The sequence below is a fragment of the Amphiura filiformis genome, chromosome 5 (genome assembly GCF_039555335.1).
Source record: "Amphiura filiformis chromosome 5, Afil_fr2py, whole genome shotgun sequence".
In the NCBI taxonomy this organism is placed as follows: Eukaryota; Metazoa; Echinodermata; class Ophiuroidea; order Amphilepidida; family Amphiuridae; genus Amphiura; species Amphiura filiformis.
In genome coordinates, this window is record NC_092632.1 from 15,898,974 (window position 1) to 15,925,501 (window position 26,528).

The window sequence follows — 26,528 nt, forward strand, 5'->3', positions numbered from 1 at the left end:
GCACCTCATTCGCTAGTCAAGCTGCGTGATCTAGTTCTTTTTACACGATAATCAGACAGAGCAGACGGACACCGCTGAAGTAATTTTCTGAATAGTACCTATAGTTAGAAACAATTTTCTACATAATTTTATGGCACAATAGAAACTTGGACTTGGAAATAATTCTTTGACTCCTGTATTATCTAACGATTGCAATAAATGCTAGTAATTCGATACTTTCATTGAATGATATTGATGTTTTTCGTTTCCATAAATATCGCAAATTGTGTTTCTATTACTTCTATTGTACACTACACGTCATGCAACAATCACGTGTTTCTTTAATAAGATTAAATCCAATACTTTTTAACGGACAAATTCACGTTGTTTTAAAATATACCCCATTTTTCATTAAATTGTAGTGCTTACAATGTGTAAACGTGGTTGCATTGAAAGATCAGATCAATACTAATTTGCAGATGAAATTGCCTATCCACTTCAACGGATTTAAAAGATTTTATTCAGCGTGAATTAAAATTGCAAAGCAGTTCTAATCATAACAAAGATAACCCTGAACTGTTTGTTAATTACAGACCAGTTACATCGTTTTAAAAAATAAAATAGAAATACACAATCGATTTTTTAAGTTAGAATTTCAATTTAACTGATTAAAATAGTATATAATTACTACTTAATTTGTTGATGAAGTTAGAATTTTTTTTAACAAGATACTAGAATATAATACTTAATTCAAATGTTTATTGATCTTTGATCATTTGATTAAAAACCAAACTGTTTTCATCACTTTCCGTCAAATCACGTCAATCTTTAAATTTTGTTTGGCTGCAGCATCCCTTCAGTATCTCCCAGGAGGTGCTGGACATACTGTAAGTACAGTGTGCGTGGCCGTCCCGGTTTCCTCTTCCCATGTGGTGGAATATAAAGGGCATATTCTTTCACAGGCTCGTCGTCTTGAAGACGCATTGTCTATTTAAAAGAGCCTGTATAATACGGCAGTATTGGTGTAAGTCCACCTTGGGTAGGTGCGATTTGCAAAATTTTTATTTTTAGCCATATCTGAAAGTCCATTTTACTAATGCCAGCAGCAAGTACAGATACAAGTTCTCAATTTTACTGGAACGCGTTATAAACATGTGACTTATGAGCAGATTTGTCCACAACAGACGACCAACCACAAGTATGTGAAGCGCTCCATTCTGGCGCTATTGAAATCCCAGTTTGATTATTCCTTTAATGAAGTTAGTAAACTACCCTGTAGTTGTTATCCAGTTCCAAAAGTTATGCCAACATCTGTCATAGGCATATAATTAAATCAATGTAAAACAGAAATCTCAAGTGTTTTTAATCATACTACCGTAAAATCTCGTCTACACGCATATAGAGTGCTTCTGATAAAAGTTAAATTAATCCAGGTGTCATTATGGAGTTTGAACAAATATATTACAGATCCAAGCATACAAACAAGTATTACTGTAAGGTCAATCTATTAATTGTATTGGCATATTTACGCATGTTTAGTATTAACTTAGCTTTCATCAAAAACACTATATATGCTTGTAGACGATATTTTATGGTATTCCATGTATTATTTTTTAATCAAATGCTATCATGTGATAAGTGAACTGTGAATTATTTATTAAGAACTTAGAAATGGGACACTACAGTTTGAACCTAACAATTCTAAATATAGTCGGATGAAGCAAATGAGGACATTGTCACCAAAGTTGTTGGTCAGTTATGAGCTGATTTATTCCGATGTTTTTAATCACTTTGTGTCGCATGTTAATGGTACTTTCATATCATAAAGATATATCACAAAAATAATACGAGACAATAATGATTTATTCATCAAATTTTAAAAATGAAATAGCAAAAAGAATACCATTTTAATTTTAATACCTCATTTTTCTGGATAGCTCAAGACGACATGTTGCCAATCATATTGAAACACAACAGTTGTCGAAATCCAAATTTATAGGTAATATCAAAAGTAATTATAAGAAGAAATAAAAATAATAAATTTAGGAAGCTGTAATTACATTCGTCACTTTAAATCAATATTCTGCATCAGCCATCAATGTGTGAGATGTCAAACGATTGTCATCATTGACAAATCTAAAAATATTTTTGAAAACAAAAGTACTGACACGTTTTGATGTGAGAAGTCATATGTCTGGTATTTAAACTGGAATGATTTATTCTTTATGTTCTTTATGTTGCTACTATTTTGTTTAGTTTTGTGTGTTATTACATCACCCTAGTTTGATTCAAGTTATATACAGTGTAGGTGATGTCGTATGGGAAGTGTTAAGGTTGGATTTAACCCTGTAATTATAGACACTTTTGGACCTCTTAACAGCTAAATAGTTAGTCTAAACTATATATATGTATATTTAGAATGGTAAACACTGTCTTGAAGAATCCATCTGTGAATAAATATTGAAGTTAGTCAGAATTCAAAAGAAAAAAGAGAATTTTCTTACATATAAATATTTTGTTATGTTGTCCAAAAGAATTGAAATTAAAAAACTGAGGATTTGGGTGGCATTTGACATCACAGATGGATTTGACAAGTGTTTTAGAGATCTGTCAACAAGCAGCCTAAACAGTTCAATTTGATGTAAGAGTTTATGCTTACTTCACAAAACATTGAAAACATGAACAAAACATAATTAATTATAACTCTTTTAATACCAGAAGTGCATTATATTATAAGCTATATACAAACGCATTTTAAGCGTGTTTTTGAAAGTGTCCAGAGGTGCTGTTTTAGAGTTCCATAGTTTGGGAACAGAAACTTTAAAAGCATGATCTCAATTGGATGATCTCATTGTTGACAAAGGGCAGTCTTCAGTGAACGGCTCTTTTCAGAGCCACCAAATCTGTTACATTAGCAGATAGGCGAGGTTTGCTTGCTCTCTGTTGACAAGAGTCAGTCTTTAGTGAGCGGCTCTTTTCAGAGGCACGAAACCTTTTACATCAGCAGATAGGAGAGGTCTGCTTGTTCACTGTTGACAAAGGGCAATCTTCAGTGAGCGGCTCTTTTTTATAGCAACCAGAAGGTAAGGGGCGGCCTTCATATCTCATTCTTAGGTACTTTGTCCTGAAGACGGCCAGAGCTACTCCTGACGAAAGTGTGACAATTCTAATCTTGTCCGACGGTGAACCCGCTAAAAACTTACTAATTGTTATGAACTCTGGTCGTAAAAGCCTATCCCACAATCAGTTGGATGTGTTTGTCTTAATGGAGATCGAAGATTTCGCTTTTTAGTATATGGTGAAAGAATATCCTTGAGATATATGATATGTTGCCGTGTCATAGCTTTCCAGACAAGTAATATTATTTTAAAATTAATTCTTTGACGGACTGGAGTTGTTCATAAAAAAAACTAAAAAAAACCTCACCACTGATTGAAGTGAAATCAAATTGTCATAACAAGATCAGGTTTCAAGATAAGTGCTGACTTTCTTTATTTGAGGTGTTTATAATAAAGAAAACAGTGTAAACTACGCGTCGTTGATAAAAAGTCCTCACCACTGATAGAAAATTGTAATCTGATAACATGAAGGTTCGTTCATGCTTCGTTCCGTGAAACACAAATATACAAATGTATAAGATTTAACAAACCAATTGAATATAACAAAAATTCCCAATTTATTCAGTGCAATATGCTGACTTTCCAGTGATACACATGTCCAATTAAGGTAAAAGTACCTAACTAAAAGAAAAAAGCACATGTGGTGTGATCAAGCAAAATCAGTGTGAAGTCGGGTATACTCAACAGTGTTCAATGTTTCAGTGTTCTACATGATTGTATAAAGCGTTTGCAAAGGTACATTTTGCCCCATTGAAATCAAACATTTAGTTCCAAAGATATGAACAATATTAAAGCATTTCAAAAACAGTAGACAACAAAAGATTTTTTTCCTTTGTTTGTCTATGTCTGGAAACCAATATTTAAGAATTCCGATTTTGCTTGAGCACATCACATATAGGCCCTAATTAATCGAAATGATTTTTAAACTACCTCCGATATTATACAAAAAATAAAAAAAGTTTTCTTTTAAAGATATTTTATTTTAATTTATAAATTCCACGCTTTTCTCATTATTAGATCGAAATACACATCATCATTGATACTGGAACTGACGCCGGCATAGTAGTTGAAAAACTCTTCATGTGTAACCTGCAAAACAATGCGAAATATTATTAGTGAAAAAACATTTTTTGAACACAATATGCTGGCGAAGGGACGTAATAAATCAGATTAACTACCATAGCAATAGGTGAAAACAATATTGAATATATCGCGCTGCACAACAAGCAGATTGTACTCATAACCCGTGTATGTCTGCAATCATAGATTGAATACAACACCGGTCTTTTCAAAGATACAATCTTACAGGTGCGAGTGATCAGCATGATATGGTTCAACGCAGAGGTACCGCGTGAACGTACCAGTGCAGCACGGTATAGACGAATCCAACGAGCCAAGTCATGGTCAGGATTTGGTCGGACATCTTTGGGTAGCCGCTAGCACCAACCTGGTGTTTTGAGCGTCCAATTGTGCAAATAAAAGCCGCCTAACACCTAGAGAAGATGCAAGGACGAGGAGGGTTAATAGAATAATATAGATCATTCCGCAGGTAATCCCATCGCATCTATTCATACATAGTCCTTTTGTTCGCAAGTACATCAATGCATAGATACCGCGTGTAGTTAATCCGATTATTATGTATTAAGGTGTAAAACGGGTGATGGAATGCAGTTTAAAATTTCCGCCAAGGCCGAATCATTTCACATTTTGAGTGCATTGTAGCCGACGGCTACCCAACTAAAGGCTGCTAGTCAGGTGTAGGAATGCGTGAATTTAGATTCGTCTATAGACGAATCCAACGAGCCAAGTCATGGTCAGGATTTGGTCGGACATCTTTGGGTAGCCGCTAGCACCAACCTGGTGTTTTGAGCGTCCAATTGTGCAAATAAAAGCCGCCTAACACACAGAGAAGATGGAAGGACGAGGAGGGTTAATAGAATAATAGCTAATAATATATATAATGGAGATAATTCCGCAGGTCATCCCGTCGCATCTATTCATACATAGTCCTTTTGTTCGCAAGTACATCAATGCATAGATACCGCGGGGATTTGCCAATTGGTCTAATACCATTTTGTCTAATATCCATTTCGTCTATATCCATTTAATCTAAACCCGTTATGTCTATATCCAGTACGTACAATAATCATTTGGTCCTATAACCATTTGGTCCGATTACCATTTGATCCGATAACCATTTGGTCTAATAACCAATAAGTCTAAAACCATTTAGTCTAACAACCATTTAGTCTATTACCCATTTGGTCTATAACCAATAAGTCTAACACCCATTTGGTCTAATACCCATTTGGTCTACAAACCATCTGGTCTAACAAGCCATTTAGTCTACTAACCGATTGGTCTAACAGCACATGTGAGGCTGCATAAGCGCAATAACGCTATTACACATACTGTGACTGTGAGGTCATAGCCCAGGGTCACCGTGGTCTTAAAGGAGCGCGTTTCAATAACAGTGTAACAGGTCTATAGGCCTACATGTATTATCTACACATAACTCCATGAGTCCATATGCAAACGACAAAAACATGAAAACCTAATTTTTTTTAAATGTTGGAATGGCAATACTGGCAAATGCCCTGTACCCGTGGCACCCCAGTGCTACGTGATGAGCCTATTATCATATTAACCTTACAAAGACCAAGGAAAGAAGGACAAATGATCCGGCAAAACGTCTACTTTCACTCGAGTAGGCATATATACAATACCTGCAGGTTACATTTGTCTTCATTTTTTGGATATATCAATAAACAATAATAATTCCACTAAGAATGCATAAGATTTGATACATGTAATACGTTTGTTTACATGTGCTCATCTCATTTTATGTATTTTCAGCCCGTAACCAGTAGTAGACGAAATGGCAATATTTTTAGACGAATTGGCAAATAGACGAAATGGTATTAGACTAAATGGTTATTAGACCATAAGAGTATTGGACCTAACGGTTATTAGACCAAACGGTTATTAGACCAAATGGTTATCAAACATTTATTAGACCAAATGGTTATTAGACTATATGGTTAGAAGACATACTGGAAATTAGATCAAACCACATTAGACTAAATGGAAATTAGATTATATGATTATTAGACTACATAAAGTTGTGTTTCTTCTTTCATTAAAAAGAGTGCTCGATTATTAGACTAAATGGCAATTAGCCTTTCTGGTAATAGACCAATTGAATATAGACGAAACGGGAATTAGACCAAATGGTATTAGACTAAATGGCAATAGACCGATACGGCGTGTAGCTAATCCGATTATTATGTCACTTCAACAGCGAATAGACCACATAGAAGCTGTGTGTTTTGTCGAAGGGAACTGTATTGTGTTGTTATTAATCATTCTTTTATCTACCTGTGTTTTCGCGGAAGGTGTAAAACGGGTGATGGAATGCAGTTTAAAATTTCCGCCAAGCCCGAATCATTTTACATTTTGGGTGCATTGTAGCCGACGGCTACCCAACTAAAGGCTGTTAGTCAGGTGTAGGAATGCGTGGATTTGGATTCCTCGATATTCAAAAATTGTTTTCACCTATTGCTATGGTAGTTAATCCGATTATTACATAACTTCGCCAGCGTATACCGCTATTTTCGAAAACAATGATCGTGGGAGTGAAACGTTCAATTCACAGGAATTTGATCTATTCAACCAACGCACTGCAGGGTTTATTGTTTTATTGTGTCCGATTTGAGCGCTGACATATTGGACAATGTTGCCAATCAATATTCATGAGAGTGTACAAATCATCGAAATTGGGTGAATTGTGTTTGGCAGGTGTGAAATACATCTGACTGTGTGTTTTAATTACGTACGCATTAAGGTTTTGGCATCATTGAATGGCTGCCTAGTGCTGTTATATGCTTATTCTATAATAACAATTATCATTTTCTTTATTCATTCCTTTCTTTGCCTTTCTCTGCACTTATTCTTTGTCATGCCTACCTTGAGCAGTGGTGTAGATTTCGTTTTAACATTTAAAAGGATTATTTTGAAGTAACCCCGGTATAGTGAATCCAGTACCTTATGGTATAAATGCGCGCTGGATCCGTTGTTTTGCTAATTAATTTACCTTATCCGATTATTAACTTTTGGAAATGATTTAAATCAAAGCAATAATTATTGATAGCAATGGATGTTCTAAAAATGTGTTTGAATATTTTAATTGTCGTCTGCAATCGCGATCGCCATTATTAGTATATATATAAAATGCAAAAGCAACGAGCGAACATTTTCCACTCAAAAAGGGATTGTTGTCTTCCATTTCAATCTCTCACTCTTTTTTTTTTCACTCTTTCCACTCGGTATACATTTAGTGAGTAAATTCAGCTTTACGGTGCAGATCACCTTGCGCATTGGCGTGACGAATGTAGAGTTATATTGCAAAGGCTTTCGTGATTGCCGATATAGTCTATTGATAGTTTGGAAAGCGCACATAAGCAGCCAGAAAAGCCGATCAACTATATAGACGAATCCAAATACACGCATTCCTACACCTGACTAGCAGCCTTTAGTTGTGTCCCCGTCGGCTACAATGCATCCAAAATGTGAAATGATTCGGCCTTGGCGGAAATTTTAAACTGCATTCCATCACCCGTTTTACACCTCCCGCGAAAACACAGGTAGACAAAAGAATGCACACACAATACAGTTCAACAGTTGTGCAAATAAAAGCCGCCTTACACCTAGAGAAGGTCGAGGAGGGTTAATAGAATAATACAATAGAGATAATTCCGCAGGTAATCCCGTCGCATCTATTCATAGATGTACAAATGGATGAACAAAAGGACTATGTATGAATAGATGCGACAGGATTACCTCTATTGTATATATTATTCTATTAACCCTCCTCGTCTTTGCATTTTCTCTAGGTGTTAGGCGGCATTTATTTGCACAATCGGGCGCTCAAAACCCAAGGTTGGTGCTAGCGGGAAACCAAAGATGGCCGACCAAATCCTGACCATGACTTGGCTCGTTGGATTCGTCTATACCTCAACCATGTTAAGTTGTTAACCCTTGTTTTCGATGTTAGCAGATTTGATATTTTGGAATCAGTGGAAGCCTTTATCTCTTTGGAATTATCAGGGATAAGTAAATGCTCTTTTGTTTGGATTTGTAAGCCAAAATATGTCAAAAATGGGTTACAATGCCAACGCTTAGCTCATACGTTTATATGTATCAAAAGAGATCAAAATACCGGGGAGTGTGCGTCAATGCAATAACCAATATATAATCAGCATGAATCAGACCACTCCTAATAGACCCTGGTATACTTTATATATATGTACATGTATATTACCTGTCCATCGGGATCGTTTGGTGAATCAAACGTTTTCAAGAACTCTTCAAACACTTGTTTTTCGGTCCATTTCCCATCTCGATATTTCTTGTGTTCTCTGGGATTATATACTCCTTCTAAGTCCTCTACAGTTACAACTCCATCACCAGTCTTGTCAAGTTTCTTAAATGCTTTGTCAACGATATTCTTTCGCGATTGAGACATTGGTGGCTGAAAACATTATTAAAAAAAGTGTTTAGAAAAGCACACCACGCACTTATAAATCTATAATCATTCAAACTAAATTTAAAGGTTTGCAGTATATAATCAGATCATACGTCTTGGTCGTGAAAATTCCAAGGTCAAACATGGTTTCTCACAGAAGATCATTTCTTCCGATGATATTCTGCACACATTTGAAATGTCTTAGCGCATGCTTAAAACCAGGATTTAAGATCGTCAAGTGGGAGGTTAATAATAATAGTTATTTAGGTGCCACTCCTCAGCCTTAGCTAAATTATAGATTTATATTTCTCCTGTTAATCACATTAAAAAACATTGTGTAGATGCCATCAATGCGCACAAGCATCATCATCGTAGTTGTTGTCGTTTTTGTCATCATCATTTACAACATCATTAACAATTAATGAAGGCATGTCCCACGTGTCCACGCTGACAATGAAGTACAAGCTAGCCTATTCTGAAATAAAAAATTGCTAATTACCCTTAAGCATTCTAAAAATTCGTCGAATTCAATAGAGCCACTGCCGTCCTTGTCAAATGCTTGAAATAACCCCGTGGCTTCATCTGGACTAACTTGAACTCCGTAATCATGGAGACCTTTCTTGAATTCTTCGAAATCCAACTTCTTGTTCCCGTCGTCGTCCATAATGCGGAATGTTCTGAAAATGAATAAAGCAATACAAACCACCTGATGATATTTTGAATGATTTTACGATTTCATTTTACAATGTACATATGCATCAATTTTATTCTGTATGAATTCTGGACGTTGATATAACAGTCTGCTTTGAAACTCTATTTACCAGAGGCGTATTGGGTCCACCGAGCTAGAGGGGAGAAATGATCTGCTACTAAAATGACATACTAAGGAAATACGTGCGAAGCTCGCTACGCAAAATTTCTCAATTTTAGCGCTAAAATGAGCCAAAATGAAGACAATTATGTACATTGAAACTTTGGTCAATTTTGTACCGATATTTTGAGCCAGGAGGGGCAACTCCTGTTCACTACCTCGGCTATGAAAGTGTAAATAATCTAGTATTATAAACTAAATTATACCTGCAACTAAAACATGGAAAAGTTTGATTGAAACAACCAGATGGACTTGCACCGGGGGGGGCACTCCAACTTTGGAGGTGACGCGTATGTAGGGCTGTTAAGACCCCTTTTTTAATTTTGCTTTCACCCAAAGACCCCATATTTTTTTACGAACACATGCTCTGTCACCCGAAGACCCCCTATTTTTCCATTTGATCTGTCACCAAAAGACCCTTACAAGTTCAATTTGAATAGCAACTTTAATTTTTCAGTGATTTTGTTACTTATTTTGAAACAACAATGAAATTTGAAGCCATTTAGAACTAGAAATTCGATTTTCGAGGTTTTTGTGGCGCTGTTTCGGCTCTCACCCAAAGATTCCATTGAAAAAAAAGATCATGTTCTCACCCAATGACCCCATATTTTTTACATTATGCTCTCACCGAATGCCAAATATCATGCTCTCACCCAATGACCCCACATTTTTTACATTTCGCTCTCACCGAATGCCCCTTAGTGCGAAAGTGCCAGCCCTACACCTATATCCATTTCATATTGAAGTGCCCCCCCGGGACGTACTTGCACACGAAAATTATTCCGTTTTGAAGGGTGATAAATAAGGTTCATATTGACTTTAATCTCTTTACAATTATTTTTTCCCTCGCAGTGGCCTAACGGGTTAGGACGTCGGCTCATATTCACAAGGTTTTGTATTAGAACCTTGTCATGGTCAATGTGTTATGTCCTTGTGCAAGATACTCATTTGCCCCACTCCACCCAGGTGTACATTAGGGAGCAGCTGTTAGGGGGTAGTCGTAAAGTTTGATAACTGTCTGATTACTGTTCTAACAGTCACTTAAAGTCACTTTTCATAACTTGCTACCAAGTCAATTCGATTTAAATTGTTATGGTCTAGAATATTGGCCATGCATTGTTGAATGGTTATAATATCATTTCATTTGAATTTGATCTTTAAATTATGAATGGTCTAATAGAGTTATAAAATACCCTTACCTTGATAGACCTTTGATGCCGCTTACGCCACGTTTCAGACATTGCTGTCTCAGTTTCTCGATAAGTTCATCCCCAGACATGGTGTTGTATGCAAGGGTAAGACAATATTCCGATCAAACAGGTGAACTGTATGAGGAGCAAAAAGACAAAATACAATGTCACTTTATAAATGAAGTGAACCTACCGATATGCTAAACTTTTGTTTTAAATATACTAACCTGGGATACACGCTCTTATCAAACAGAAAACTATAATGAGCGGGTCTATCATCTAGGCCTATGTTCGATTTTGAGTTTTTGGATGACTTCATTTCTGCATCATGGAAAGCACCTAAATGAGTGTCCCTTATAAAAAAAAATCATACATACTTTAACATAATGATAATACCGTGTGCAATCTTGTGACAAGCTGATATTGATGTGCAATCAGCTAACAGATACGAGCCGAGAGCATATGATCTTCCGTACGGGCAGGCTCACACATTTTAGCACTTGCTTACAGCTAGGCTACTAGTACGTACGAATGAGCATGCTAGCATAACTTTAAGTAAATACCGTAAGATTTGTGAAGTTTTACTTCGAAGAATGCTCAAATAAAGAGAGAGAGAGAGAAATTAAAACATGGGGCTTTTTGCATGAGGAGTATCGGATAAAAATAAGTATACTAATAATATATAAAATACATCTATACAGAAACATGAAGTATATTGTTCTAATAGTTATCAATTGAATAAAAAGAAGAAATAAGGGGCTATGGATTCATCAAATAATAATATTGGGCCTTTGGGTGATAGCGATGCTGAAAGGGGCCCACTTTCAATATTGAAGTGTCCCCCGGAAGCAGATCAATAAAAAACACCTGTTTACAATGCACACATGTACATGTACACCCCACACATGTGCCTACTAACATTTCGTCATACACATAGCTGTACATTTTAATGATTTAGGATTATACCATCTATGCAGACTTAAATCAAAATTACTCTTCTGACGGAATATTTCCGACAACTAAACCATTGACCAATATTAGCCGGGCAATTAGTATCATTATTTAGTAATACTATTAATTATTATACTAATATCCTACAAAAAATGTGCAGTTTAACAATGGAACAGAACCGTATAGTTTGTATCACTACAGGCATTTTATTAGTCCACTTTATTACACATTTTATCATTGCTACAGGCAAGAGTCGCGGCAATGTAAGCTTACCAGTGTAAGGTTTTCCTCACAAAAAGAAATAGAAAATAATAATAATAATAATAATAATAATAATAATAATAATAATAATAATAATAATAATAATAACTGAAATTATAACAATAATAATAGAAATAATGATAATAAGTATAGAAATAATAATAATAATAATAATAATAATAATAATAATAATAATAATAATAATAATAATAATAATAGAAATAATAATAATAATAATATAAGCAAATAATAATAAAATAGTAATTGATAATAATGATAATTATTATTATTATTATTATTTATTTAGCTACATGTAGATTCTAGTTGCGGATGGTTTTAACGTGACCCCGCCCATGTTTTAGCCTTCGTGTTGTAACATAGATCATGGTAGTAACAACAGGAAAGTATGGGCTAATAATAATAGAAAATAATATGATCGAGTAAAACTGCATGCATAAATATTTGAATTACCGTGCATGAACAATATCAAGTATTATACTACTTACCCTTTGGTCTATATGCTTACCAAATGCCTTAGGTACCCGTTATATAGCGTACACTAAATTCCTTTTAATAACAGCTCATACAATGATTTTATGTAGGCTTAAACCGTCCGACAGACATGTTTTTTAAACAAAATTGATGCAGATATTTAATTTCTAAAACACATGTTGCATATTGAAAATCAATAATCAGAGGTATTCATATTCAAGGGAAAATACCAACCTGTAAAACGGTGTCAAGTATCATGTTACGAGAGCTCACTCAGTTAGTTCATACTGCAGTTACTGTCCGTTTTCCTATACACAATACACAGTGCTCTCACCATTGACGCGTGACCTCTACAAATGATGTATGTTGGAAGAATGGACACTTGCCTAGTTAACATCACTGTGTGAAAAATAACCAGCCAATATTTAATTTATTCTCCAAACTTCTAGCAAATATATTTCTCTAACATGACCTAAAATTACAGCTAGGTTAGATGTTCAGAAATGGTCGCACTTTTGTAAAATATGAGTGAGGGCAAGGCATAGCTAGCCAACTCCCCGTGTTAATTGAATGGAGATTTGACCGAAAATATTGGTATCGGACCGCTCACTGTCTCATTTCGTGAACAAAGGTACACATACCATTGTTTCCTTTCGTTTCCTTTATAATCGGTTACCCAAGTGAAGCTATAATACCAGCTTTATTGCGATATCGCACATGTAAAACAGACACTTGTGCACAACCAGAGAAGACCCGATTTAATCAGTTGAGCTGTTTCAATGAGTGTTATCTTGGTTTAATAGTGCAAAGGTCGAGATGAATTCTACTGTAGACATGACTGCATCATGTTATGTTTTGGCGTCGTCACTAAAATATATATATTAATATTAATATTGAATGTTTATGAAACAAGCAGTGAATTGTCTCCACACAGTCTTTGATTACACTACACGGTTGAGTGCATAGCATCGTAAGAGCTGTGTGAGCTTCTAGCTGGAATATAATTATGCCTCTGCGATTGGTTTTGTCCAAACCTCAAGTGTTCCCTTCATCCATAAGAATTTGTTTTACATCAAACGGAAGCTAACACTTTCCCCAAAAACACTTTTCCCCATTAGGTCAGCAGATAACTTAATTCAATGTTATAGCAAGGCGAATGTGGTAAACCTCTTGAAAACTACCTATCTAAGCACCTCAAGTGTTCCTTACATTATTTTTAAAATTTTATGTCATTTGATAAAAGAGCACACTTATCTGGTCCGTATACTAGCCTCATTTTAATGAGCAATGACCAATTCTCTTTAAATTGCAAATCTTGTGCAAAAAGAAGTTGCTATTTTCGCATGTTTTTTCATAAGGTTGTATTAATTCAATGAACTATGACTTACAAATTGATATGTGTATGTAACGAACAGTTTTCGTACCTGGTTGCAAATGGAAAATTAAACAACTTTCACAATCGAAATGGCAAGAAAATCATATTTTGTTATAGATCTCTATACTGTGGATGTTACAATAACTTAGCTTATATAGTAGGGAATCCTATCAAGCCTACACTCATAGAAATTGTTCGTTGGCGTTACTCAGTAACAGACTCAGTAAGTTGATGTTTACAGTCGTTGCGTCAACTTTCCGAGTAATGCCAACGCGTATAATTTTGAGTAACGCTGACTCGATATCATTATGTTGGTCGCACTCATTTGCACTTACTTTATTGAGTTGTTACAACTCAGAAAATGAAACTAGGTTAGCATAATTTTCTAGAGGTGTGGTATAGTATACAAAATTTTGCACTGATTACAAAAATAAATATTTGAATACTGCTAATTGTGCAGAAATGTATCCAATTACGTGAATTAAGTAACAAAGTACCAAATTGGAATAACTCATACCAATAAGTACCAGTAACTTAATATGAACGAGTTACATCAACTTACATGTTGAGTTACAATAACTCAACTAATTGGTTTTTGGACCTTGTTTATTTTTCTATGTTCCCTGAACTTGAATTCAGAAGTTGGCATTACTTAAAAAGTTGACGCAACGACTTACATCAACTTTTTAACTAATGCCAACAAAGTTGATTAGTTGACGGAACTTTTGAGCTTTTTCAGCATTTTTAAGTTCGGATAACTAAAATGAATTTTGTTTTGGTAACTTTTACACCATTTTTGAGTTGTCCAAACTTACTCCTTTTGAATTGCGCCAACAAGGCGAACAAGTCATTTCTATGAGTGTAATATTTCAGGAACGGGAACGAAAAATGTAACAATGTAATTTAACAATAATTTAATGTTTTGTTTGAGGTTTTTAACTGGTTACGTGTCCATATTGATATGGAATAACCACAAAGATTGCCTTTAAAAACAAAGAAGAATAAATCAGATGAAGTTTACAACCAATAGTTTATGGCTGTCTCGAATATAAAAATGTAGGAGCTTGTAGGGTTTGGTCTAAACAAAAACCGTGGAAATGTTTATGTTTGAATGTCCCCTCATTTAATTATCATGTCATATAGATTATCAAACCCTATGGAATAAGGAAGGGCATAATCTCAGCTACGACATTGTATATATTTTGTTAAGGTATGAATGAATGATATGATATGAATTTATTGTCGTGCAAATTGCAAAAATCAATCCATTTGCTCTTTAATTTTTCCCATCACAATGCACTTCCCTTTCAGGGTCATGCATTGTTCTGGTGATAAAATTCAAGGGCGCGTGCATTGATTTGAAACGTCATTTGCACAACAGCAAAATCATTATTCAGTTATTAACTTCTAATCAATAGCAATTGGGCAATCAAATGACAATAATATTTGTATGAGCTCAGTTCACACCACCTTACGACATACATATATATTAGCCTAGCCCCATTTCCCTAAAATGAAAATATCAACAACAAAAAGTTTGACAGAGGAGGGCCTCGAACCCATGTCACACCTTCCCACTCTCATGGCTATATTGAACATAATATCATATTATAATTTTAGTACCAATGCGCTAGACCAGTCGCCAACCGATTCTTTAGTAGCCATCTTGAAATTTTAAGTTATATACATAACTTCAACATACCGGGTATATAATTAACAGTGTCAACATTGATTGTCAACATTGATTGACAGACAGGAAGTTCTTTTATTCACATAAGACAATAGTCTTATCTTATGACATAACAGGAAGTAGGTTCCTTTTCATCATTGTTCTTTGTATCTTAATATATTATGACACAACAGGAAGTGACAGGAAGTGCTTGTTTGTTCACAACAATAGACTTCTCACTAGCCAATCATATAACAGTATCTTATTTTTACCTGTATATAAGACTTGCTTTTTCAATTCTGTCTTTAGTCCTGATGAAGTCAGAGCCACATCTGACGAAAGCTTGACCAATTTCACACAGTGACTGGTTGCACCAGTACTGTAGTTTTCACACATTGACCGGCTGCACCGGTAATGTGATATCCGACGGCGCACCCGAATAATAAAAATCAATTATAATTAACAGTGTTTATGACAAAGCAAAGACAGAAAACGTATCATAATTTTACCTGTTTAAAATCATTAATGTGTATAGCACTAGCTGTATGCAGAGAATACCACAATAGGGGCCTCTATACAGAACACAATGCTAGGGCAAAAACTGTTTGGTTGCCCTCAGAGACCGACAGAAAAAATTGAAATATTGAGTCGGGATTTTTTCAATAACTTTTTAGGAGAAACCTTAAATTTGGACAGTATCAAAGACATTTTATATTTGTTATTCACTCGATTTATTTATTAAATGCATATTATGTATTTCAATTTAAATGCAGACATGCACAATTGTACAATGCACAATTTTATACTGTAAAATGATCAAGCATTTGTCCATACTAGCCTTTTCAAAATGGAGGAAGAGCCCATGAAAACGACCTATACCGACCCTCCAAATTTTTGTCTTGGAAGGCTACAAAAATTCTACCATGCATAGAACCCCAAAGTTGATTTCAGAAAAGGAACGAAACAGTAATCTTTAGCGGGGATCTATGTAGTTTTTACATATATTTTAAACCAATTTTGCTCAACTCTTCATTTTCACTAAATTAAAAAAATGGTGTATACAAAACTAAAATTAAATATTCTGCCTTCGACACCGGATCAATTTTACCTCGATTGGGTATCACTATTCGTTATGTAACGTATATATCGTTATGATGTACAGTTAATATTCATATATTCTTTTATACATATGCTTCAGTTTTTATACAAAAATGATTTAATTGATAAGCAGGCTTCTTTAATCAATAAAATATCACGTAATTCTTAAAACACTTTTAGAAACAATTTCATTTTGGCGTATACTGCTGTGGTATGAGTTATATAAATATAATTCATAAACAGCATTAATATTAATGAGGCAGCGGATCTTTGATAATAACTTTTAGATCATAATATTTTATTTATGTGGTGTTTGAGTAGCGAGCCCTCTTTAGTTCATGAAATGTACTAGTGAGTATAGCTCAAAAGAGGGTGCATGAAAATAATGGCTCTTAGAATTCTTTAGAAAGTGCTACAATAAATTATCCTCTTAGTTACAATTAGAAAACTACACAATCTATTAGAAAGTGTGACTTCATAGGCCTCAATGTTTTTAGAATACACTGGAAAACAGCTAAATGGTATAAAAGGCCCGGGGTTCACTCCCATTGTGGCCTTCGTGGGTAGGGTGCCAAAAACATGAAAAATTGTAAAAAAGGGTAGCAAAATTGCAATTGTTAATACGCGGAAATGAAATTTAGGGTATGAAATTTGATGCAAGGAATAAAATCCCTGTTTAGGGTGTGAAAACAGGCCCGTGTTACCTCGTTTTAGCCAAGGGTTAAATCCTTGTTTAGGGTGCTTTTCAAAAGTTGATTATCGCGGATGGTGTACAGACCACAATGGGAGTAACTCCCCCCCCCCCCCGGATAAAAGGCAGAGAAAATAAATATTCTCAGCAGATGAATGAATATTTGTTTGCTCCTTCGAGGACTATAGCTGATCAAAGCATTATTCTCTATATCTAAGGTTTTCAAGTATATTATATTCGTGCAACCAAAATGTATAATGTATGATCAGTATTTAAAGGGGGTAACCCTATTGGTTTTGGATATGGATTGTCTTTAAAATTACATAATAATATCAAATATCTCCCCTTTATGCTGCTTTGTGAAAAAACGAGAGCATTTTCAGCGTAAATGTGAATAAATAGCCAAATTTGCAATCCAATACCTTGTATACGTGAATTGCATTCTGGGTAGGCATGCAACAACAACAATTCCCGTTCGTATGACGAATGCTGACATGCTGCAATGCCCGGCCCGTATTGAACGGAAAATATTTGTGTTTTTTTGTTTTTTTTTGTTTTTTCGTACCGTTTCAGAAAAAAAGGAAACAAAATATATTTCCCCTTGCAATATGTACATTTCAATTTAATATAAAAACGTTTGGGTTAAAATTGATAGGAAAAAAACCTTCCGATACCGGGTTTTGAACCGGGTACCTCTCAGGTAAAAGAACGGCGCGCTAGCCAATTGAGCTATTTCACCAACTGAAATAATCAAGGAATTGTTTTAATTATATACGGCGGACCGTCTCCTCAGCACTTAGCGTAGTCTCCTACACAGCCAGTTTGCGTCGGTCTGACACTCGTCGATCCTCGTGATAGCCACATACAGTCTGGCCGCGAGACTACACTTAGCGTAGTTCGCTTTTTCTCTTCCCATGATCCGAAGAAATTTTATTGTTTACAAACTGGTAACCTGTAAAACCGCTGTGATTCATGATTTCTCCGGAAATACATCGACTTGGAGCGTCAAATTTCAGGATAGTAATGAGAAAAATAGTATCTATTATGTGATACCAAAACCTCATCAACAATGAAAAAAATCGGGGGATGATGCTGTCGATCGGGTTACGGACCTTTAATATTAGGACATAATATAATATCTGTAATTAAAAAAATATCGCGAGAGTAAAAATCTCAGTTTAGTTTGTACAATGAAACTGGTAGACAATAGTAAATCGACACAGTTCTGTAGTTATGGTCTGAAACTATATATAGGTTATATGGTGAAACTTATAAATGTTGTAAAAATAGAGCATTTGAAATCAGATAATATTGGTGTAGTGAAAGTGCTAATTCAGCAGCTCAGTGAAGGCAAATTTAAAATTACGCAACAAGTGCGCAGTTATCCCCAAAAAGGATTTATATATTTTACGACAGGCTGGGCCATGGTTTAGGATACAGTTCTGTCCGATTGAACATGTGGAAATGGAGCATATTGAATTAATACTTCTGTTTCCTTAAGAAATGGGTAAATGGTGAAGGTATAACACCAGTTCGTGTGCAGTGGACTTTGTCTAGATATAAATTTTTTAAATGGATATTACTTCGGGGACTTTCTGGAACTTGTAATTTTACTACTAATAAATGTATCGGATCAGTAACAAGCACGAGACTTTCTGTGTAGTATCAGGAGCAATATTAGTGTCATTACCTGTTATAGTACGGTTCTACAGGGTGTCCCAAAAAAAAAGCCCCTCATTGCGCCCTCCTTTTCTCCTATTTCTGAAAAGTTTATTAAATATATTTTGGTATGTAAAGAAACCTTTAATCGTTAGCTTTAATAAACCAAAACAATTATTTCAATCGGCTCACAACTTTTGAAGATATGCCCTTTTGAATAAAAGTACCCGTTTTTCACTCTGTCCACGGATAGCAAACAGAGTGGTTGGGATGGCTCATGCTGTGGAGTGGCCTGTAGGATCACCAGACCTCACAGCAAAATCTAAGATCTTCGCAAACGTATTACTGAAAGCATTCGCAAGTTTCCTGCGCAAAAGGATGGTACGCAACGCAATTGAGGCAATGAGGACCAGGGCTGAAACCTGTATTCGCCAAGGAGGCAACCAGGTACAGGGCAGACCAGCACAGTAAACTCAGTTCAGAAGAACCAAAGACAAACCAAACAGCCTCTTAGGGGTACCTTTTATTCCAAAAAGAGAAATGATTTATGTTGTCAATAAAAAAAGAAATCAAGAAACAACAAAGTAAGAAAATAAGAAACATAATAAAACAAAAAGGCATAAATAATAACCAAGAAAAAATAAGTAATTGCAAGTAAAGCAAAAGAAGTTCCATTCGGCATCCATTTTACCCACAAATGAATAACTCTGTTAACATACCCATGCCCATAAACCCACCGGTAAAGCCTATTCCATAAATAAAGTTATTTTATAAAGTTATCATTGAGGAATGTTTGATATTCATGCATGGTATGTGTACTCCTTTTCAATCTTAGAAGTAGCCAAACCCTCTCCGTGGACAGAGTGAAAAACGGGTACATTTCTTTAAAAGGGCATATCTTCACAATGTGTGAACCGATTGATAAAATTGTTTTGGTTTATTAAAGCTAACGACTCAAGGTTTTTTTTACATACAAAATATATTTGATTAAGGTTTCAGAAATATGAGAAAAAGAAGGCGCCAATGAGGGGCCTCTTTTTTGGGGGGACAACCTGTATGTGAGTTGCCAGTGTATTTGCGATTTAATCATACTGTACTTAAAAAGAAATGGTTATCAGTGTGTAAATTATGTATTTGGATAAAATGATATTCTCGGTCTTGCTAGATCGTAATTGTGTATGTAAGGGAGAGGTAATAAAAATCAATTTGCCAAAAACATACGATAGCCTGGCCCCCCCGACTGTGCATTTCCACTTACTGACTGTCTGACAAATGTGTTTGTTTGGGGGGAGGCTTATGAAAAAAATGGAATATTATCACTAGAACTACTGAGCCCTATTTTTGTAACATGGACTTCAAAAATGGGGGGGGGTGGAGTTGTTGTTGCACCCCTGGTCAGTATTGATGGGTAAGGAACTAGGGAAAAAATTTATCACTAAAATGAGCGGAAAGGATGGATCTACGATTAGCTTCGGTAGTTTGGGTGTAAACTCGCACGTTTTTATGATGGATTTAAAACCTTATAGGGGGTTGGTATACTGCCCTTCGCAGTTCTAGGGTTAAAGTAGCCCAAAAAGATTTTTTTATTCTCAGTCATCGTCATCATCAGTGTGTGTATTCATAGCATTTATGCGTAATGCTGATCTGGAGAAAATTATGATTTGGCAGCACCTACTGCGGTCCGAATCCATGCAGGTTTTTTTTAGTTGAACCTTATTTGTTTTGATTAGCGAACAATATGTGTTCGAATTTGGTATGATAAAATAATTTCACAACCGGCACACTGGTCCACATAATTTATACACTGTTCGTTCTGAGATCAAAACCTTCGCTTCACCTCATGTGAAAATTGTCTATTAAGTAAAAATAATTCATAATCCGATGTATATTCCGAGCGCTTGTTAAATATTTGCTGCATTTTGTTCCTTTTCGCTTGATTCTACATTCAATCTACTTTGTAATAAGAAAAACGGTACATTTGTTCGTCAAATAAAACTTCTCTCTCCCATCCTGCTCTCTTTGCGCACGAGCGTTATCTTTGAAGTACTTGATCACCTGATCGAAGACATCATCTGGAGCAGTTTTCTTGAAATTGATTGTCAAAGTCAGAAAGTCTAGCAGAAGGCTGGCCTCTCTCATAACAACTTGGTCAGTCACCAGTAATGTAACGTCGATCCATTCGGTGAGGGTGGATTGGGTATAAGCAATCTCAAGTTTTTCCAAGATAGCTTTTATTTGCCTTGAGTCAGTCTTATAGTTGGTGATCGATGCCTCTTCTGATGTTGCTGCTGTTGAGTTATGCATGCTGAGAGGAACACTTCCTAGGGTACCATTGTCACCTTAAAAAGTCAAACAACAGACACAGAAATTGACATAACAATGTATATAGTTGCAAGATATGCAAATATTAACATTGTTTTTGAGTGAGCGAGCGAGTGAATGAGTGAGTAAATGACCGAGTGAGTGAGTGAGTGAGTGAGTGGGTGAGTGAGTGAGTGAGTGAGTGAGTGAGTGAGTGAGTGAGTGAATGAGTGAGTGAGTGAGTGAGTTGCCAGATTCTCTAAAACTTTGTTGACGTAGTCCTATTCAAATCGTCATAGATTGCTTTAATTTGACAACATATTGCAATAATGTGAAAATTGTGAACCAATCTAATGCAACTAGTTTAAAATGTGCATGATTTCTGTGTCAAGAGGTAAAAACTCAATGTGCTTACACATAGCATACTCATTTATAAAGTTTAATTACATTTGCTAAGCTACAGCCGCCTTTTATTGCCTTCAAAGAGTTCGTTAATTTGTTGAATCAGTCATGTACCTGTCACAACTATAAGCAATATCATTCCACCCTCTTCAAGCATTTTGTACAAGTTCTTGATAGCCTCTTCCGGATCGCCAATAAAGTAGATGACATGTACAAGTGAAATAAAATGATACTTCTTTTCTTTTCCTACGTTTTTCAAATACTCCTGAAATGTCAGATTTTGCCACTCAAATGCAACACTGCTTGTTACACTCTCCCTTCTGTTGACCGTATCTCGATAGTGGGAAATCATTTCCTTGTCTGGTTCACACACACACGCATCTAATTTTGAGAATTCGATTAGTAACTTTTTAAGCTGCTGTATTTCCAAGTCACCTGCATGTAACAAAATAAATAATAATAATAAAAATTAAAATCAGTAAAATGTAAAAACAAAAAAAAAAAACATAATAAACTGCTGCAATTATAAACTTATAACAAAATAAAGACATGAAACGCGATTACCATTCTGATAATTCATTTGTTTATGAAATTTGATAAAATGTGACATACATCACAATATATAAAGAGACACTTACGGTCTTTTTATCTTTTCAGTTTTCATAAGTCTATTGTTCAGAAACGAAAACGCAAAGGATTAAGTGAGTTGATCTTTAACTTGAATTCATTGTTGAGTTTGAAGTACCAATCAGCTTATTTCAATAGAGGTGGATGTCTGTCAATAAAGGATGGATAAGACAAGATTATGGAACACCGGTGTTATTATTGGTCTAGTGTCCCTCTCGTCTTTGATGTTGTTAAATTGGTTCAAAATGCCAATTCGAATGAAAAGGTCCACTTTTTCGGTAAAAACGTTGAAAATAACCCCTTAAATCGTAAAAGGTCCGCTTATGAGCCGGTCGCACCCCGAAAAATTACGGGGCTGTGCAGTGTCACCCTTCCCTCTTATCAATGTACATCTCCCTATTTCGCTCCCCCCCCCTCCGAATCAGTCTCCGAATCAGTCTCGCGAATTTAAGACCGTAAAATTTAGAGAGGTTTTGTTTTAATTTTGTTTTTGTACCATCAATTTCATTATTTCAGGAAATGTCTTCCTGTTCGGTTGTTTTGGTTTGGTTCTTTTTCGGGGCATCTTCATGCATTTCACAGGAGTTTTTTGTGGCTTACATCTCTGTCGTGTGTCTTTTTCCACCCACCAGTCCCAAGTACAGAGAATAAAAAAATGAGAAAAAACGTTTCCATGTCAAAATTAACATAACTTACCAAAACGAAAACAAAAATTCACTTGCTTCAACTTATTAGTAAGTGACAAAAGGCTAGGATAAAAAGATTGGTTACACCTAGGAGGCTAACACTTTAGAATAACAATGACACACGAAAACGAATACGAAAATGAAAACAGAAACAGAAACTGAAAAGATAAAGAGACTCTTGATAATTTCACTTATTTAGTAAAATCGCAGTATATTCCAATAAATTCCCGTAACCCAAGATAGTTAAAACTATCCTTTTTCTGATTTCTTGCAACAAGACAAATAATTTGAGACCAGTTTCATCAAAATTGGAGCAAATTTCAATTTTCTAAATTGGACCTATGACGTCACAAAGTTACTCTTTCGCTCATAATTCCATAACCGAAAAAGAAAGAAAGAAAGAAAGAAAGAAAGAAAGAAAGAAAGAACGAACGAACGAACGTACGAAAGAAAGAATGAAAGAAAAAAAGAAAGAAATAAAAAAAAGAAAGAATGAAAGAAAGAAAGAAAGAAAGAAAGAAAGAAAGAAAGAAAAAAAGAAAGAAAAAAAGAAAGAAAAAAAAGAAAGAAGGAAGAAAAGGAGGAAGAAAACAGAAAGAAGGCAAAAAAGGAAGACAAATGAAGAAATAAGAAATGAAATTAATTCAACCACACGGGGACTCGAACCCACATTTACTCAACAAGCTATACCAGGAATTCATACATATAGTCCAGCGCGGTTTGACTACGTATCAACTTAGACAATGTCTTGATCTCAAAGCGGCTGATGCAATAAGGTGATTTCAATTGCGTCCGCATAATGGCTCTTAATAAACAAGCCTGTCGACATGCAATTTAGGACGGACCGGTAAAAAAAAAAGCTCCCCAAATTCCATTGGGTGAAGGAAGTTTTGATAACCAAACAACTAATCACCGATTTTTGAAAGCAATAGGAAACCGGAGATCCCGGAGAAAACCTGCGAGAGCGAGCATGGAATCGGGATAAACCAAATGCACAGTCCTTGGGCACGGCCGGGGATTGAACCCGGGACCTCGGTGGTGCAAGGCGAGGGAACTACCGCTTCGCCAACTCGCTCTCGCACTCGCATGTGAACATACACAAATAATGTAAAGCTAATATCCAACGCACACAAATTTCTCTCACTGTTATTTAAAGTGTATACGTCTTTTACTACGTTTTGTATACGTTTCTATCTTAAAGATATGTAATTGATATTTCATCGCTGTTTCCAGCCAAATCGATGGTAATCAGTGCCAGTAGTATGTACCATATGCCTACAGTCTGCACAAGTTATCAGTTTTATAACACAATACAAGACTTATAGAACATTGGGGAATATTTTTCTATTGCAAAAACAAGTTTATCTCTATTCGAAGAGAATAATTATTACATTACAAGTTGACACTCGTTGCAATTTGTTTATGCGTATTTCTCCTGAAAAAAGAGAAATTGTGTGGGTAAAATTCGGGCTCGTACGTGTTCTTCCCCCGTTTGAAGCGAAATTAATTTTCAAGGCAGCAGGCTATGACGTAGGTAAATGAAGCGGACATAACAATGCTGCATAACAATATGCAGACTATTGTTCTCATTTCGGAAACAAAGCTCACACAGTATTGTTACTATGTGTTTGCTTTGTAATATTTCATCCAACTGAAACTATAATGCTATAGCACAGGGAAATCAGATACATGAGTTTGTGGACTTAACACGGTTTATATGCTAGTCTCAGACTGATCAAGATGATATTCTAAGCTCAAATTATTTATTTTTTTAGTCCTAATATTTCTCATGATATTGCTATACATATGAACTGTAATATCACAATTTACTAATATATAAAAAAGAAGCGGCAGATTTTATCCATATGTTTAAAAAACATTAAATTTGTAATACTTAATTTAGAGTTTTTTCTGTGAACAACAACAGTATACGTTCTGTGCATTGAGAATGATAATAATCCCTTCTCGCAACTCGCAAAGCAGGCACAGTCATTTCATGACGTCAATTTTTTTCTAGGCCAATTCTGTCTCGTTCGAAGGAACTCATCGCTTAAGTCGGTTTTTGCGGAATATCAATTTTCTCAAAAAAAGGACGCTGGCCCCCGTATTTGGACATCGCATGATTGCGTGATAGTGTGATTGGTCGCTAGCGGTATTTCCTTAATGGGCTATTCGATTTTTTACAGGGAAAACAACAGATAAAGTTAAAATTGTGTTCTGTTTTCAAATTAAAAGAAGAAAATGTGACGTAAATTTAATGTAAAAAGTGAAAAGTGAAGGTTATGATTGAGGTTAATGACTCATTGCCTAACCCTAAACATAAGCCTTTATCTAATACTAAAACACTAACTAACTTTAGACCTCGGAATAACCCTCAAAAGAACTGATGCGCAGTCATTAACCTCTAAGTAATACGTCCTTCTAATATCAAATAATTTTGATTTTTTTTAAATTCGCGATATAATACACATTCTATGCAAATGATGTGCTCTCAGGTCCCACAATAAATACTGTGCAAACGTTGCTATCCGTTGGGCTCGCTTACCTTCGGAACTCCCGACACCGAGGACACGCAATGGCCGCTCCATGCGGATGATGTTGGTCAAATTTTTCGACAACATGTTCACAACTTTCAATTTGACGTTTTTCTCTGTCCAAACTTGAATTGCTTCTCTGCTATTTGTTTTTGTATAAAAATAATGATGCCTCTCTTTGTAAAGCTCCATGTCGGCATACAGTGGCTGTAATGTAGTAGACTTCATGGTGTTTGATATGGCCTCTGTTAGCTATGAATATGTGTCCCCTTTGAATTGACAAAGTTGTTCTATTTATGTATCATGTTGCGGGCGGTACTACTGTGGAATCCTTTTACCTAAACAGTAACCTAGTCCTACACATCAGCAAAATCTAATACTGTGCTGGCCTAAATACTAAATCCATGCACTGGGGTCAAGAGGCCATGGCCATATTATAGACGGATATTGGATATTTGATATTGGACATTCAAAGTACACAGAAGTTCGATCGTTGCATACTAATAAATAAAATTAATGAGATTGCTGATTCTGTCATAACAATGTTTTAGCTTTATTGTACAAGTACCGAGTACTGAATAACATTAGAAATTTACAAAAAACTTTGCCCGTGCACTTTTTGAGGTAGAGGGCGCTGAATATTCACAATGGAGCTTGAGAAATTTTCATTTCTTTGCGAAAATACAAAATTAACCATTCAACTGGACTCAAGTTTTTGAGAGGCCACGTGCATCCTAGGTGCATCTTCAAGCCGTCTGTTGCCCGGTCTATTGGTCTGGGTTGTTTAGCTTTACATGTACAAGGACGAAGTGTTGAATAACATTTGAAATTTACAAGAACTTTGCCCAAGCACTTTTTGAGGTAGAGGGCGCTGTATGTTAAAAATGGCGCTGGTATGAGAAATTTTGATTTCTTTGCTAAAACAAAAAAATGAGTCTTATAACATATTGGTGTTTTATCTTTACATGTACATGGACGGAATATTGGATAACATGTGAAATTTGCAAGAAATTTGCCTATGTTCCACCTCTCATTACCAGATAAGATGGGCTAAACAATCCTTGTCATGTGGGGTAGGGTTAGGAAAAGAAATACAAAA

At 35.5% G+C, this 26,528-nt stretch overlaps 2 protein-coding genes across 3 annotated transcripts; both read right to left on the minus strand.

Annotated features, from left to right (window-relative positions):
- Positions 1–1,630: 1,630 nt before the first annotated feature.
- LOC140152714 (calcyphosin-like protein) lies at positions 1,631–12,643 on the minus strand. 2 transcript variants are annotated; one of them, XM_072175178.1, is made up of 5 exons: positions 12,622–12,643; positions 10,693–10,818; positions 9,122–9,299; positions 8,419–8,628; positions 1,631–4,187 (listed from the first exon to the last, which is right to left on the minus strand). In XM_072175178.1, exons 2-5 carry the CDS (start codon positions 10,770–10,772, stop codon positions 4,086–4,088), a joined length of 570 nt encoding a protein of 189 aa, XP_072031279.1. In that variant the 5' UTR covers positions 10,773–10,818; positions 12,622–12,643; the 3' UTR covers positions 1,631–4,085. The 2 variants fall into 2 exon arrangements, with proteins under 2 accessions (XP_072031279.1, XP_072031278.1); XM_072175177.1 differs by lacking the exon at positions 12,622–12,643 and adding an exon at positions 12,402–12,533 and having other exon boundaries at positions 1,632–4,187.
- Positions 12,644–20,829: 8,186 nt separating this feature from the next.
- Positions 20,830–25,657, minus strand: LOC140152021 (histamine N-methyltransferase-like). The gene is made up of 3 exons (XM_072174322.1): positions 25,441–25,657; positions 21,697–22,017; positions 20,830–21,218 (listed from the first exon to the last, which is right to left on the minus strand). Exons 1-3 carry the CDS (start codon positions 25,655–25,657, stop codon positions 20,830–20,832), a joined length of 927 nt encoding a protein of 308 aa, XP_072030423.1.
- Positions 25,658–26,528: the final 871 nt, after the last annotated feature.